General features: G+C 41.2%; 1 protein-coding gene across 1 annotated transcript; it reads left to right on the top strand.

Annotated features, from left to right (window-relative positions):
• Positions 1-5,130: 5,130 nt before the first annotated feature.
• LOC133731089 (uncharacterized) lies at positions 5,131-6,838 on the top strand. The gene is made up of 2 exons (XM_062158549.1): positions 5,131-6,106; positions 6,525-6,838. The coding sequence occupies exons 1-2, from the start codon at positions 5,131-5,133 to the stop codon at positions 6,836-6,838; spliced, it is 1,290 nt and encodes a 429-aa protein (XP_062014533.1).
• Positions 6,839-18,136: the final 11,298 nt, after the last annotated feature.

Genomic DNA, 18,136 nt, shown 5'->3' with positions numbered 1-18,136 from the left:
TGTCTTCTAGAGCCTATTATCCAGTCTCTTGGAAAAAGTGTTGTGCTCCATTGAAAGAGGGTGGTCTTGGAGTTCGTAATATTATGGCTCTTAATAAGGCTTTCCTTCTAAAAAAAATTTGGGATTTCTTAACTAAGTCTACACCAGCCGCTGCTTTTTTTTCTGCTCGGTTTCTTCAACGTTCAAGTCAGCCATGTTCTTACTATAAAAAATCATCTATTTGGCCTGGCATGAGACCCTTGTTTATGGATATTTTCTACAACTCTAAATGGTTAGTGCGCAATGGTCGATCAATTGATTTTTGACATGGTAATTGGCTTAATGGTTCAGTTGTTGATAGATTGGGTATTGTGCATCAGCTTGGCAAATTATTATGTGCCAAAGTTTCTGATTTCATCAGAGATGGCTCTTGGTATTGCTCTACAAATTTGATTGCTGATCTTTCTGCACTTTGGTCAGAAATTTCAGCTGTTAGACTTTCTTATTCAAACATGGAGGATAAGCTGGTGTGGTTGGATTCTTCTGATGGGAGTTTATCTTTATCTATAGCCTATGAGTTCAAGAGGAGTAAATAGGCAATTGTTCTTTGGGATAGATGGGTTTGGCGTCAATGCTTTCGTCCTCTAAACTCTGTTACTTTATGGAAATTTCTTCATGGTAAGCTTTTAACAGATGATCTCTTACTTCAGCGAGGCTTTTCTTTTGCTTCTATGTGCTCTCTCTGTCATGCATATGTTGAGACGGCCCACCACCTTTTTTTTTAGTGCTCTTTCTCTATAAAGGTATGGTCTGCAGTTTTATCTTGGTTTCAAGTCAGTATTCATTTCCTGGATATATATGATTTCTTCTCTTACCCACTGCAACATGGTTTTGGTACTCAATTGCAATCGCTATGGTGGGGAATGATGGGAGCTGGCTTCTACTATCTTTGGGAGGCTAGAAATTCTATCCGTTTTGATGAGCGTCGCTTAACTACTGATTGTTTGATTCGCTCCATCAAGCAGCAAATTCGAGAGGTTGATTCTTGGGGTTTAGGAATTATGCGTAACTCAGTAGATGAGCTTTGTATTTTCAGTGCTCTTAGAATCAGCGGTCGAGCCTCAAGATCACATCAAATTCGTGAGGTAAATTGGCATGCTCCTTGTGCTTTTCAATTAAAGGTTAATACAGATGGTGCTGCTCATGGGACGCCAGGACTCGCGGGCTATGGAGGTATTTTTTGTGACCACTTGGGTAATTGTATGGGTTGTTTTGCTGGTTCCTTGGGTATTGCTACTGCCCTAGAAGAAGAGCTTCAAGCCATTATTCATGCAGTTTCAATAGCATCAGGAAAAGGATGGACTTCTCTCTGGATTGAGTGTGATTCAGCGGTAGCAATTCACTTTCTTGCCAATAAAATTTACTCAGTCCCTTGGCGTCTAAGTGTTGATTGGGTCAATTGTTGTACCACTCTCTCCTCTATACAGATTCAGTTTTCACATATTTATCGAGAAGGGAATCAAGTGGCTGATTGCTTAGCTAACTATGGGGTGGATCATGAGGGGCATTATTGGTGGGACTCTTGCCCTCCTTGTGCATCAGCTGCCTTTGTTCACAATCTGCAAGGGTTACCGAATTTCCGTATTAGCTAATTCGGAAGTGCTTGATAGATTTCATGCAACGGTGGTTTATGCTGCATGATTGCTCTATTCATTAGTTTGTAACTATTTTAGCTCAGTGCTCACTTTGAGTACTTTATTTCATTTTGTTTTCAGAGAGGTTTTGGTTCTTGTCCCCCTCTCTCTTCTTGTGTTTTCTTTTCATTTTTTAATAAAATAAAATAGCGGGATGGGCGGTGGGTTCCCGGTTGCGATGACCCCCTTTTTTTTGAGATTGTGGGTGGGTGCCAGTCACCCCAAATCGGCTGTCGCAAAGGAACTAATATCGTCTAATCCTCTATTTAATTAAAAAAAAAAAGGACAAGCTTAATCCAGGGGAGGCCCTCAATTCCTCAAGCTTTTTGGTCTCCGCTTCGGGGAAGTTTACGTTGGGTTTCCACTCAGGCTAGTTCACTCTGAGGTCCAAGGACTATACGGTTTGGGTTGCCAACCTGCACTACAAAAGAAAATTGCAATAGCCACGGTGCCCTCCCGTCGTGAAAAGCTATTTTGCAGTCGCAAAAAAGCATTTGTGACGCTCTGCGACTGCAAAACTTCTGAAGCCGTTGGTGGCGTCGCCAATACCTTTAGCCACAGCAAAATGTCGTCGTAGACCACTTTTGCGACGGCAAAGAGATTTGCGACACTTGCTCTACGACGGTTTCATGCTACCTCTAATGTCATTGCCATTACAACATATACTACGGCAAATTTACATCGCAACATAATTAATATTAAGATAATTATATTACTTCCTGCCAAATTTGTTTCCCGCCAATTTTTTTCCTGCCAAATTGATTTGCTTCCTGCCAGTTTTTCAATAGCAAATTTTGATACGGTCTCGCTGCCGTAGCTTCGGTGGGGTGTTATATAGAAATATATTCTTGACTAATGCAATTCACAGATGCTAGTAGCCAACCAGCATTTAAAAAAAAATTAAAAAAAAAAAAAACCTTTATTTTTGCAACATCCAAAAATGGGATAAAAATATCAATATACAACACATATATTGTTCATTAACTCTGTTAAGGTCTAAGATTTGGCGGTAGTCAAATCTTAGTTAACGCTGGTCCAATGGGCAGACCGCTATTTGGGTGCTTTGGTGACCTCCGCTATCTGTCAAATGAAATACAAAGGGCGTTGGAGGAAGACCGCGTTGAGCGGTCTTCTCTTCTCTGATGTCTAAGTGAGTCAATATATTTATGTTGACAGAATAACAGTAGATAAGTAAATGCGTTGTTAATGAGGAGAGAGGAGAGAACCTTTTATAGGTGGGGAAGAGGCTGACTTCTTCCATGTTTTTGATGTGGGACTGACATGCTTCAGTTCCCAGCTTCTGGAGCTACTGATGCTATATTGGCGCGGTGCATGGCGGCGCGTCGACGATGATCTGTAGGCGAGGCGGCCTCAGGCGGTAGCCTGCTTGGCTGTGTTTCTGTAGGTCACACCGTTGGTGGTAGTTGGTACCGCTGGCGGTAGCGTGAGCGTGGCTCATTATAGCTAATTATGCTTGGCAAATGCTCATGTAAGTACAAGTCCCCCAAGTCCCCAGTCAAGGAGGGCAATCTTGGTTGGGCAGTTGCCTAGCGGTTTTGAAGCATTACCAAGGTTCTAAAAATCAGCGCCTAGCAACACAGTTCCGATTCTCCCTTAGTCGAGCGAGCTGGGCATTGGGAATAAAGTTGGGCCAGCTCTGGGCAGTCTGCGCCTAGGCATTTTCTGTCTTTTTTTTTTTTAAAAAGGAAAACCTAAAACTACCAAAACGAGACGAAATCACGAATTAGGGTTTCATTTTCTGGGTTTAAAATCAAGAGGGAACGTCGCTCATTCGTCCCTCGATCAGTCGATTCTCAGACTCTCAGTCTCTCTCCGAGTCTCCGGCCAGCTCTCTAGCTCTCCAGCTCGCCGGTAAACTGGACTTCCAGCTCGATTTTGTCTCTCTCTGGGTTTTTGTCTTTCAATCGAATTTCTGGGTTTCAATCTCACAATTTCTAGGTTCACACTTTTCAGGGCTTTCTGGGTTCAAGGCTTCAAGCTCGGTGATTCTTCAACCACGAAGCTTGGTGATTCACTGATTCTTCAAGCTCGATTTCTGGGTTCGATCTCTAGGTTCAAGGCTTGAAGCTTGGTTCAACCTAGAAACTTGGTGATTCTTCATGCTCGATTTTTGGGTTCAAACTTCAAACTCGGTGATTGTTGAAGCTCGATTTCTGGGTTTTGGATTCGGTGATTGATTCTGCAAGCTCGGTGATTCTTCAATACATTGTGAGTCATTGTCTCAAAGTATCAAACTGTGAATGTTATCAAACTGTGAATGTTAAGTTGATGGGTATTGTATTGAACTGTGATGAACTGATGACCCATGTTGTTGGTGAGTAGTCAGAGTAGATGACTCATGGTTTCCGTTGTCTTGTAACTCTTGTTGTCTTGTTGAGTTGTTGATGAGAATCATGAGATTAAGTTTGATAGTTTGGACTGTTCTGTTTTGGTCCTTTTGGACAGTTTCTATGAGTCTGTGACAGGTTGTATACTTGAAGTGTTGTATACTTGTATTCTCAGATTAATTATGCTTTGTGCCTCTGTTATGGACTTTTTGAGTTTTTGGTAATCACTTGACAAGTTTCATTGTTTTGGACTTTTGATAAACTTAATTGCATATTTGCATATATAGAAATGGTTGTTGAATGTTCACTGATATTTTTATTTATTTAGGGCAATGGTGGGTACTACATCTTCCCTCGGCATCTAATACAATGTCAGAGATGGATAGATCATTAAAGCGTGGTTCGGGTGATATTGGATGGGAGTATGCAGAGTTGGCGGATGCTTCAAACTTGGATAGGTACGGTTGAGGTGTAAGTTGTGTTGGAAATTAGTGAGTGGTGGAATATATCGAATGAAGCAACATATTGCTCACATCAAGGGAAGCGTGGCTCCTTGTAAAAATTCTTCGGATGAGGATAAAGCCAAATGCAAGAATGCTATTGAAGAGGCAAAGTCTAAGAAGAAACAAAAGAGTAGACATGAAGCCGAAGTGAGGCAAGAAGTTATTCTTGAAGGAGATGAAAACAATGAAGCGAGACAAGGGACAAGAAGAATGCCGCATACTCTTGGGCCTATGGACCGTTTTGCATCCCCCATCGATTCAGATTCTTCCTTGGATGGAAGTAGGAAGATAAGGCAACAAAATATCAATGATGCACTTTTCAAGCAAAGAGCACATAGTGTGCATCAATACTTGGCTAGATGGGTATATGAAGCCGGGATTCATTTTCATGCCATTGATAGTGATAGCTTCAAGAGGTTTGTCGAAGCGGTTTGTCAAGTTGGCCCGGGTTACCGACCTCCAAGCCAATACCAATTAAGGGAGCCATTATTGAAGGAAGAGGTAGAGAGAACTAAAAGGTCTTTGAAGAAGCAAGAAGAAGAGTAGGCTTTGAATGGTTGCTCTATTATGTCCAATGCTTGGAGCGACAGGAAAAGAAGAAGTATCATGAATTTGTGTATGAATTGTGCGGAAGGCACAACTTTTCTTTCTTCTAAGGAAGCATCGGATGAGGCACACACCGGGACGTATATATTTAAATATGTGGACAAGTGCATTAAAGATGTTGGGCCACAAAATGTAGTTCAAGTGGTGAAGGACAATGCTTCAAATAATATGGCGGCGGGAGATTTGATGAAGTTGAAGAGGCCAAACATATTTTGGACTTCATGTGCAACTCACACCTTGAATCTTATGCTTCAAGGAATTGGCAACCAACCTAGATTCAAATGGGTGATTGAGAAGGCAAAGAGCTTCACCATCTATATTTATGCACATCACAAGACTTTGGCATTGATGAAGAAATTTACAAAGAAAAGAGATATAATGAGGCCGGGAGTCACTAGATTTGCAACCGCTTTCCTCACTTTGCAAAGCTTGATGGAGAAGAAGAATGAGTTGAGAGCTATGATTACTAATAATGAATGGAATGCAAGCAAACATGCAAAGAGTGTAAAGGGAAAAGCGGCGGTGAATATTGCTTTGAGTGCTTCCTTTTGGAATGGGGTAAGTATTTGCTTGAAGGTGTTTGGCCCTTTAGTCAAGGTGCTTCGCCTTGTTGATAGGGATAGAAAGCCATCAATGAGCTTTGTGTATGGAGAACTACTTAGAGCCAAAGAGGAGATTAAAATGGCATTCAAAGATCAAGAAGCTCACTATTGTCCAATCCTTGACATTGTTGATGGAAAAGCCCGTGGTCGACTTGATAGTCCATTGCATTTAGCGGGTTACCTCTTGAACCCTTACTACACATATGCCAATCCAAGCATTGAGAATGATAATGTGGTCATGGATGGGTTCTTCACTTGTGTTGAGGTATTCTTTCCCGATGACATTCAAACTCAAAGTTTGGTGACAAATGTAGAATTGCACAAGTATTTGAAGAAAGAAGGTGGATTTGGAAGAACTTTGGCTAAGAATCCGGGTAAGAAATACCAACTTTTTTTTTTATATAGCCAATTGCTATTGTTTTGTTTGTTTTGCTTTTGGAGTTTGGCTAATTCATAATTGTTGTTGCTTTTTTTATGTTTTTTTTTTAAGTTCTGTGGTGGAATATTTATGGAAACCTTGTACCAAAATTGCAAAGTATGGCTAAAAGGATACTTTTATTGACCACAAGCTCATCCGGATGTGAGAGAAATTGGAGCGCTTTTGAGGGGGTAAGTACTTATTTAGTTATGCATTTTTGTAAGTTTATAAGCAAGTAGAAATGTAGTTTACTAATTATTTAGAAACTCATAATATACTAATTTTTTTTCTTTATGTAGATCCATACAAAGAAAAGAAATAGACTAGATACAACGAGGTTAAACAATTTAGTCTATGTCCAATTCAATGCCAAGATCATCAACAAGAAGAGAAGAATGTGGATGTGTTACTTGCTAGTGAAGCTACTATGGCCCAAGGATGGATTGTGGATGGTGGTGATGAAGATGTTGATTTCGATCTTACTAGTGAAGTAGTTGGAGAGGGATCAAGATTGGGAGTGGATAGTAGCTTAGAGCCTAGGAGAAGTTGTAGAATTCAAGAAATTAGAGAACTTCATGAGGAGAATTTTGTATCGGATGAAGAGGAAGAAGATGAGATGGATTTTGAGTTTGAGTCCGATGAGGAGGGAGTACTAGAGGGATATGGAGAAGAAGAATTTGAGGATTAGGCTTGGAAGAATCAAATTTGCAATTTTTTTTTTATTTCTAAGAACTCATTATCTCATTGTTGTTGAACATTTAATCTATATTTTGAGTATTTTTACTATTTTCAAACATTATAATACCTTTTATGTTTTTATTTATATAATTATATGTTATAAAAATAAAAATTAAATTAAAAAAAAAAAAACCGCCTAGGTCCCTAGGCGCTAGTCCCCGGCCTTCCGCCCGACTAGTGCCTAGTGTTTTTTAGAACCTTGAGCATTACTTCAACCAGACTTGCAAAAGCATAATTAGCGTCAGTGCGTTGTCAACCATGGCTTTGTAATGAGCTAACTCTTTATACCCTTTCGAGTGGGCCCCTGTTGGGCCCCCCAGGGAGTCCCCCACTCCCTAGCTAAGATAGACCTCCGTTTGGTCAGTGTATTGTTTGTTGAGGGGAGTTGCGCTGAGCAGAGAGCGCTGGGTAGCGAACCCAATATTTGATACCCAAGTGGCGGGGGTCAACATGCCTGATCAGGGCCGTTGAAGACTTTGTTGACGTGTCCCCTTGTCCCTGAGGACCGTGGCTTGACTGGAGTGTCGCGTGGTGATCGCCGTCAGAATGAGGCGTTGCCTCGGGAACCGTTGCGGCAGGTGTCCCTCCGCTGATAGTGAGCAGTGAGCGTCATAGCAGGTACCCTCTTGCCTGAAGCTTCGCGAGCGGTGTTTCGTCCAACGGAGATTGCTTCACTTGCAAGATGAGAAGGGAGAAGTTCCGCTAGAGGTGTTGCGCTTAGCGGATACTGTCTCGCTTGCAAGATGGAAAGGGAGAAGTTTCGCTAGCGATGTTGCACTTAGCGGATACTGTCTCGCTTGCAAGATGGAAAGAGAGAAGTTTCGCTAGCTGTGTCGCGCTTAGCGGAGACTGTCTCGCTTCCAAAGGAGGAGTTCCGCTAGCGATGTCGAGCGTAGCGAAGACTGTCTCGCTTGAAAGATGGAAAGAGAGGAGTCTGCCTCGCTTGCAAGATGGAAGGGAAGGAGTTCCGCTAGCGGTGCTGCAGTTAGCAGAGACTGCCTCGCTTGCAAGATGGAAATGGAGGAGTTCCGCTAGCGGTGTTGCACTTAGCAGAGATTGCCTCACTTGCAAGATGGAAGGGGAGGAGTTCCGCTAGCGGTGTTGCGCTTAGTGGAGACTGCCTCGACGATTGGTATGCTTGCCTCTTGACTGTTACTTCTGATAGACGCTTCATCTAATAGGGGCTTACACGTGGTGGTCATGCATTGGGTTAGCGTGTGTGATTACGTCTCCTCAGCACGCCCGCATCCTCGCCATTAATGCGAGTAATTATTGATTCGGTTAATTTGGGGACTAAGTGGGATCGTGGGGCACGTGTACAGTTGTTGTATGATGTCGTTTTTTACGGATGGCCCAGATTTGCTTGATGTTGACATAAAAGAGAGGGAAACCAGTGGTGTTTGACATCTTATTCACTTCAAATCCAACTCGTCGTCTTTAAGCTGTGCCTCCTGAGAGCTGAAGGTTGCATCATGCGAATCGTATTGTTGTGAGGAAAGAAGGGTCGTCGTCGGGAAGATAATCTTCACCAGGCACATCAAGGGTTCTGTTTTTTCAGGTTGGTAATCTGAGCCTCATCTCTGTTTCATTGGTTCTTGGTTTTGTCAGTTTCTGTTTTTCAGTTTTTGGTGTGATTTCTGCCATTCTCCGGTGTGCTCTGAGGGTCTAGAGTGAGTTTTGGGGATGGGGTTAGATGTTTGACAGAGGGTTGAGATTTATGGATTTGCTAGATGGTCGAATCTGGGTTTTGGATATATATGCACTGTGTTCTTGTTTTGGTATTTTCTGGGTTTGCTGGGTACGAGTGTTCTTGACTAAAAACCACCATAGAAGTAGTTTAGATCGTTTTGGAACTAACTGACTTGGGTTTTAGGGTTTGTGATGGCTAGTGTCGTAGAGATCTCGAGCAGTGAGGATTCTGGGTCTAACGTGTAGCTCATCGTGGCGGATAGGATATTTATTGACTCGTTGCGTCTGTCTGCCCCTGCAGGAACCTCACTATCCGAGCCGCTAGACATCGAGCCGCTACAGACTATACCCTGGGAAGTAGCAATGGGCCGTGTTGGGCGTCCGGAGAGTTCTAAGGCAAGGGAGGAAACTGCCGCCCGCAAGCATTGTGAGGAGAGGCTAGCAAGCAATAGCACAGCTAGCGGTTCCGCTGATGGAGGAGTGGCTGGCGGGGACGAAGTAGAGTCAGCCTGGGTCCTCCGTGATGGCACTCCAGTTGATGAGGCAGGAGGACCGATGACTGCGGCGGCGGTAAACCGGTTGAAGAGGATATTCCACCTCCCTGGCGTAGTGAAGCTTCGTCCGCCGACGGGAGATGAGAGAGCATCTGTTTTGCCGGCGGGGTATGCTTCCGTCCACGAGGCCATCTTCCACCAAGGAGTGACGTTTCCGCTACTCCCAAACCTGCAAATCCTGGTTTGCGAGTTCGATCTTGCGTTCGGTAGAATTTGCCCTAACATGTGGCTGTTACTGATGGCGCTGAACTCACTGTGGCATTTGTCTGGATGTGAAGGGCCAACCGTGGCGAAGGTACTACACTTCTACGAACTCGTCTACGTGAGGCGTCGGGGGTGTAGCGGACAAGTGAACCTGACCCGTCGCCAGGGGGCACCCAAGTTGATTGAGAATCTAAAAGATTCCATGTCTGCCTGGATGGGTACCTATTGCGTTGCGACCGCGGGGTGAGAGTATGACGCCGGAGTAAACGATGAGGCGCCGACGTTTAGGACTAAGTCGGAGTTCCAACCAATCCGAGGTTGTTGCTATCCTCAGCTGACCAAGGTTGGCAGATATGTCTGCATGATTCTTGTATGCTTGATGTATTTTTTCTAATCATCGCCTCATTTTTTTTTTTTTTTTTGTAGCGGGCTTGCGCTTTAATTTGACGCTCGAGAAACAGTGTCGCATGGCAAGGATCAAGGGCTGCTGGCAGGTGAAAATAAAAAAAAAGTTGATTGTTGATCTGTATATTTTCAGGGGAAATTGTTGAACAGACAAGAAATAGTAGTGACGAGGCTTTCAAAACGTTCAGGCCAAGGAATATCAGAGTTTGAATTGATACTTATAAATGAACTCCAGCATACAAATCTTGTTCAGCTCGAGTGATTTTGCATTCATGGTGAAGAGAGGATGTTAATATATGAGTACATGCCAAACAAAAGCTTGGACTACTTTTTATTTGGTTGTTACTTTGATCTAACTACTTGCTTAATTGCATATATGTATATATATTTGTTATAGAAATGTACATATCTATTGTTATTTGATTTAATCTGATTGTACAAATTGTACATATTCAACCAGATGCCAGCAACTGGATTGGAACAAAAGTTTCAGCATAATTGAAGGAGTCGCTCAAGGTTTGCTTTACTTGCACAAATATTTCAGAAAGAGAGTAATTCATAGAGATTTAAAAGCAAGTAATGTTCTACTTGATGAAAGCATGAATCCCAAAATTTCTGATTTTGGAATGGCAAGGATTTTCAAGAAAGATGAACAAGAAGCAAATACTATGAAGATTGTTGGGACACTGTAAGCAAGCAATCATGATATTTTGCTTTTGGTTCTTAAGCATGCATTTGTGAATGTAGTTGTATTAATGAACTTTTCTTCTCCATTTGGTGCAGCGGTTACATGTCTCCTGAGTATGTTATTGGGGGGGGGGGGGAATTTTTCCATAAAATCTGATGTTTATAGTTTCGGAGTGTTGATGCTAGAAATCCTAAGTGGAAGAACAAATAACAGCTTTTACAATGATGGCCATGCCGTCAATATAGTTGGCTATGTATGTTAAAGAAATCTGTGTTATTGTAAAGGTGGACATGTTCAGTAATTCTAAAATTCTAAACGAATGTGATCTTGTTTTAGGCATGGGCGTTATGGAGAGAATGTGCAGGACTGAGACTAATGGATCCAAGACTTGGCGATTCATGTGATAAAAATCAATTCTTGAGGTGCATCTATGTTGGTATGCTCTGCGTGGAGGAATATGCAGCCAATCGACCCACGATGTTAGATGTGATATCTGCTGGCTAATGAAAGCATATCACTACAAGTACCTACGAAACCAGCATTTTGTACAGAAAGAAATGTGATCACAGCTGTTGTAGGGGGGAATGGACAAGAAATTATTGCATCTGTAAACGGTATCTCCAATTCTGATTTTGATGGGCGTTAAATTTACTACCAAGCCAATCAACACGCTTTCTCTTGAAAAATCTAGGTGGAAATGGGCATAAGATAATCGGTTATGTTTTCTTTTCTTAATAAAATGTAATCATATATGTTATTGACTGTATTTTTAACTGTAGGATTTGTAATTTATTATTTCATCCGTGTAATCCTCATATTGAGTTTATTAGTCATTTGGTTTCTAAGGGTCAATAATGGTAGTGTTATAACACAATTAGTGTGACATATCTGTAAAAACTCTTTCAAAAAGTGTTAAAAAAAATTAGTGTTAAAGGAAAAACATATTGTGTGCATTCGTCAAAGTGATTGACGGAGAGCGAATTAAGCAATTACCGATTAACATCAATCAGCATGGATTACGAACCAATCAGTAGTTAATGTCATCATTGTAATTGTTCTTTCCATTGTAATTCTCTCCCTATATAAAAGGGTTATGAAATGAAATGAGTAGACCAATTCCAATTCCCATTTTACTTTTACACGTTATCAGCACGCTCAGAGCCAATAGCCAAGAAAAAAAAAAATTTCTAATTTCTTTCTGCTTTCCGTTGAAAAATAAACTCAAACCCTAGAAGAGAAAAAAAAATCTCTCTTCCTTTTCTTTCTGCCGCAAACCAAAAAAAAAAAAAAAAAAACCTCTCTTTTCTTCTTCGACCACACCAGCGCCTTCGACCTAGCCTAGCGCCCCATCGCCACAGAGCTTCCTTCCGGCCACCAAATCCCGACCAGATCGGCCTTAATCACCTTCACGTCCGATCCCTGCAGCCCATCCCAGCAACGATCCCTGCAGCAACCCTCCCAGCAGTTGTAGCAGCCTGCCCACCGTGATATCTACAACGCCGCACCCCACTGCCCCAACGCAGCCTCTGCCGGCGCACACCTCACCCAGCCTCTGCCCCGCGCCCTTGCAACAGACCGGGCTCGAGCCCCGCCGCCAGCTTTCACCAGCCCCCAACCCGGCCTCTGCCCCTCACCACCGTTGCTGCTACCTCCGCAAGCCTCCAAAGCCTCAAAGCTTCTGCCTTGCACGTTCGGATCCCAGGAGTACACGGCACCTCCACCGGCATCTTGCCCAGCTCATCGCTGCCTCCACACCAGAAAACCAGAACAAAGAAGAGGAGGAAGACAGAAAAAGAGAGGAAGAAGAAGAAACAAAAAAATAGAGGAAGAGGAAGAAGAAAAAAAAAAAAAAAAGGGCGGGTTGACCCGACCCAGAAAAGAGGCTGACCCGGCCCAGCAAGAGAAAAAAGTGACCCGGCCCAAGAAAAGGTCCGGCCCAATTAAAAAAAAAAAACAAATAGGCCTTGCGTGGTGATGCAACCCAGTAGAAACAAAAGAAAAAAAGGCTGGCCTGCGGCCCAGAGAAAAAAAAAACAGGAATAAAAGAAAAGACCCGGGCCACCGCTGAAAAGAAAAAAAAAAAAAAAAAAGGGAAAAAAGAGGAAGCAGCCCAGTTCTCAAGTCTAAAAATATAGCTACGCACGCCTGCATCAACACCGCGTGCACTAGGATTATTTTATTTACTCGATACCAAGTATGTTCTCTTTTATTTATTTATTTTCATACTATGGTATATTTAATTATTTATAATTAGAATTTTTTATTTTTGAGCATACTATTTTATTGCTTGTTATATATGCGATATATATTCGTGGGATCTAAAGCATGTGATTTTTATTTATGTCTACTATTTTTAAGCATGCTTTATACTTTATTATTTATGTAATTTTGAGCATGTTTTTTTTATTTTATTTACGCTTTTATAAATAATGCCAACACATGTTTTACATTATGCTATTATTTATATTTCATTTTACGCATGATATATTATTATATGTAGCATATATTTTGGTATACATGTGTGAAATTTGAGCATGCCAGGTAGTTTATTTCTTATATATGCTATGTTCAAATGTGTTATGCTTATTTTTAGAATTTTTTAGAATGCTATACAACATATAAAATTCTATTTTGCCATGATAATGAAAATTCATGCGCATTATACACACACTTACTGTGATAAAGTATTTTCACATAGCATCGAAAAAATGTGACCATTACGAATCTTGGTCTTGAAATCTAAGTCATATATTTGGAAAATAATTTACGTGGATGTCTTTATGACTGCGTAATTAATATCTTCTCTCTTGTTTTATGTAGATGACTGATCCAACTCGACCTGAGTTTGACATCTTGGACTCAGAAGGACTTGAGTACCATCGTTGGGTTTCCGATATGGAAACTGCCTTTGTGGTAAAAGACTACACTGCCACCATTACTTATCCCAAAGATGATGAACTATCTAATAAGGTGAAAGCAGATGCCTTAATTTTTCTGAGGCGACATATTGATCCTAGCCTACGCTAGGAGTACCTTCAGTTGAAGACACCCAAAGCACTGTGGGATGCCCTTAAAGGACGTTTTGGGAACATTCACGATACTTTGCTCCCAGGACTGGCTGTTCAGTGGAATGGAATCCGCTTGCTTGACTATAGAAAGGTCAATGACTTCAACAAGGACATGTTGCGCTTAAAGGCACGTCTCAATTTCTGTGGAAGGGAAATCACAGAAGATGATATGATCTACAAGACTCTTACCACATTTCCTAATTCAGCTTTTATACTAGCGAACCAGTATCAGTTGGATTCAACAAAAGAATCACAACCTTCAATAAGTTGATAAGCCTACTGCAAGTGGCTGAGAGACAAAATAAGATTCTCTTGAATAACAATGCCAGGCCCACTGGGACAAAGAAAATTCCTGAGGCTAATTATGGAAAAATGAAAGATGGAAATAACTCCAATGCAAGGGGGTTTAGACGTGCTGATCCCTACCCACGTGGCAACAATGCACGACGTGGAAAGGGACATGGGGATCATGGAAACAAGATGCCAAAGGAAAGAGTTGACAATGAACCATGCTATATGTGTGGATTCATTGGGCATTGGTACAAGAACTGCCAAGCAAACAACAGAGTAGCAGCCAATTACAAGAGGTATAGAGAGTCTAAAGAACAAGTGGCTCACTATATGGAAGAAGGAGGTCATGACCTAGACGTCAACCTTACAGTTGCAGACTCCAATGGCAAAGAGGAACTTGCTAAGTCAATGGATGCTCTCAATCTTGACTGATCTGCTTTATTCATTTTATTTTCCAAAGGCAGTTGTGAAGGCATAATGCCTCATTTTTAATTAGACTATTGTTTGGTCTTAAAGTTTATTTTCAATCATGGATTGATGAATAAGATTTATGAACAAGACCTTGATTTGATTATCGTTGGCTTATTAATAAATTTTGAGTTTTATTCTGAAGCACTGAATTTATTCAAATTTATTTACTACACATATTTACATGGTTCAACATAGCACTATAAAGATGTAAAGCAATACATCTAGAGAAAAATTATTAGAATGAAAAGAATACCATTCTACGCAAATAGAAATACTCTAAAGAATATGAGTTATATTTTCTAAATATCTCCCATTTATTTGTAGGAATGAATGGAGGAGAACTTGAGTGCTTAGATGATAGTAGACCTGTAAATGGACCGGATTTTGATCCGGACCCGCTCCAGATCCGTAGCTATTAAACGGGCTTGGATCGAACATTTTGATCCGTTGATCCGTTAATGATCCGAATCCGTTAACCCATTTAATAAACGGATCGGATTTGGATTTAGGTCGATCCGATCCGTTAATGATCCGACCCGTTTTAGTAATATATTATTATTTTTAAAAAAATATAAAATATAAAATATAAAATATTAAAGATTTCTAATATTACTTTTTGGCAGAAATCTAAGAGGCAGTCTTCGTAATTTTATTTTTGATAATGTAATTTTATTTTTAGTGATACTCTTCATGTAGATCATGTTATTTTAATATTTTATTAATATCTTATGAGATATTATGATATAAATTTAATATTACTATTTAAAATTTAAAAATATTTGAAATTATAAACGGATCAGATTAGCGGATCGGGTATCCGTTAATCCGACGGATACGGATTTGGATCGAGGTATCAATGATCCGCCGGGTTAACGGAGCGGGTTTGGATCGATTTTTTTTTTTAGTAAACGGATTTGGATTTAGGTCGATCCGATCCGAACCCGGTCCATTTACAGGCCTAGATGATAGTGGGACTACCCACACAATATTAAGAAATAGGCAATTATTCATTGAACTAATAGCCTATAATTCCTCTGTGACTACGATGATTGGATTGTCAAAACTAATAAAATGGCGAGGAACTGCCAAATTTTTGCTGCCTAATGGCGCAACATTTCAAGTCACAGACGCTCTATATGCACCAAGAGCTAATCGAACCTTGTTAATGTTTCAAAGCTATTTGTGCCAACGATTATCCAGTAAAAACACACCGTGAGAATGGAACTGAATATCTTGATATTACATCTAATGACTGTGGAAGGAAACACATTTTAGAGAAACTTATGAGTCAATTTAGTGGACTGTACCTCACTACGATTCGGACAATTGAATCCTATACTGTCACCAACAATGAAATGTGGGACACTGACTCATACAGGCTTTTGCATGACCGCCTATGGCACCGAGGTCGTGACATGATGATCCGTATTTTTCAAGAACTCACACGCACATCTCTTCTTTCGAGTTAAAAAAAAAAAAAGGGAGAAAAATCCGCCACACTGCAAGGTGTCGGTTCTAGGATTGCTCAAATGCAGTCATTGCTTTCTGAAGTACCAGAAGCACTCCCTCCCTCCCATTATGCCTCATTGACTATTTCAAAGGCACATCACTCGTTTTGCAAAGCCTGCTCTTTAGCAAAAACAGGATCGAGACCTTTCTATGCTAAAGATACAAAACAAAACATTCCATTCTTACAAAGGATACAAAGAGATGTCTGTGGACCTATCCATCCAGAATGCGGACCATTCAAGTACTTTATGGTTCTGGTGGATGCTTCGACAATCTGGTCACATGTCGTTTTATTGTTCACAAGAAATGTTGCAATACTCCTAGCACAGATTATACATTTAAGGGCTACCACCCTGATCACCCTATCAAGTCTATACGGCTTGATAATGCTGAAGAGTTTACATCAAAAGCATTTGATGATTATTGCATATCTATTTGGATCGATGTAGAGCATCCTGTACCCCATGTGTATACACAAAATGGTCTCGCAGAAGCCACCATCAAAAGGCTATATATGGTGACTAGGGCATTGGTTATGCGCAACAACCTGCCTATATCTGCATGGGGTTATGCAATAGTGCACGCAGCTTTACTTATTCGTTTCAGACCCATTGCTAGCCAACCATTATCTGCATACCAGTTGGTAACTGGATATGAGCCTGACATTTCACACTTACGCATATCTGGTTGCGCAGTATATGTGCCTATTGCGCCCCCACAACGCACTACACTGGGTCCTCAGAGACGATTAAGTATTTATGTTGGATACGAATCGCCAACAATTATCCGCTATTTGGAACCCTTGACAGGCGATCTCTCTACCGCTAGATTTGCGGATTGTCACTTTGATGAGACAGTCTTCCCGTCGTTAGGGGGAGATAGGAAAAATGATTTTCCAAGGGAACGATAGGAATTGTCGTGGTTTGTCCCCACTCTGTCTCATCTTGATCCCCGCACTTCATAAAGCGAAAGTGAAGTGAAAAGAATAATCGATCTTTAGAACGTAGGAAATTCGATGCCTGATGCGTTTACTGATATCGTAAAAGTGATGAGATCACATATACCAGCTGCAAATGTGCTTGCAAGGTTAGAAGTCCCCAACAAGGAGCACGGTGCCGCAGATAGAGGCACTGCAACCGCACTTAGTGGAGGTGTGGTTGAGGCCGTGGCTCCCTAAGGAAGAGGGGGAGGTCACTTGGTTCGATTGACACTCACCCAAGGAAGAAGAGGGTGAGTAAGGCACAAACCAATCATCAATGTATAGAATCCCTCTCATGAGATTGTCTCTGATTATAGTTATGTCCATGAATCAATACTGGAGGACGCTCCGATGTTTGAAATGATTCCAGAGAACAAAGAAATCTCAAAGGATTACGAGAGTACGTATGAGTTGATAGAAAGATCTTCCATACACATTGATGATATATACTATTGCTCAAGGAATCATAGAGCACGATGATATCGAACCACGCTCTGTTGAAAAATGTCAACAAAGAGCAGATTGGCCTAAATGGAAAGAATCAATCCAGGTAGAATTAGATTCTCTGACAAAGAGACAGGTATTTGGTCAGGTAGTGCTAACCCGACCAAGTGTAAAGCCTATAGGACATAAATGAGTCTTTGTCAGAAAGCGTAATGAGAAGAATGAAGTCCTGAGGTACAAGGCTGGCCTTGTGGCGCAAGGTTTCTCACAACGCCCTGGAATTGACTACGAGGAGACATACTCTCCCGTAATGGACGTTATAACGTTCCGCTACTTAGTTAGCTTAGTAATGTCCGAAGGACTGGAAATGCAGCTCATGGATGTGGTTACTGCATATCTCTATGGGGATCTAGATTCAGAGATATATATGAAAAGTGCCTAATGGCCTTACATTACCCAAGTCAAGTGACTCTAAACCACAGAGTACATTTGCAATTAAGTTGAAACGCTCACTTTACGGATTGAAACAATCCAGACTGATGTGGTATACCCGTCTAAGTGACTACTTGATTGGGAAGGGATATAAGAATGTTGAATTATGCCCTTGCGTATTCATAAAGAAAACAAGTTCCGGATTTATAAATTGTAGTAGTATATGTCATAACTGGCACTCTTGATGAAATAAGAGAAACCGCGAGCTACCTGACATCCGAATTTGAGATGAAAGATCTTAGGAAAACTCGATTCTATCTAGGTCTTGAACTAGAACATCGAGTTTGTGGAATATTAATCCACCAGTCTGCATATGTCTAAAAGTCAGGCGATATAACATGGACAAAGCACATCCTGCTAGCACTCCCATGATCGGTCGAAGTTTGGATGCAAGGAAATATCCATTTCGTCCAAAGGAAGATGACGAACAAGTGTTGGGAGCTGAAATTCCCTA

This window comes from Rosa rugosa, chromosome 2 (genome assembly GCF_958449725.1).
Source record: "Rosa rugosa chromosome 2, drRosRugo1.1, whole genome shotgun sequence".
Lineage (NCBI taxonomy): Eukaryota > Viridiplantae > Streptophyta > Magnoliopsida > Rosales > Rosaceae > Rosa > Rosa rugosa.
This window is presented reverse-complemented; position numbering and strand designations above follow the sequence as displayed.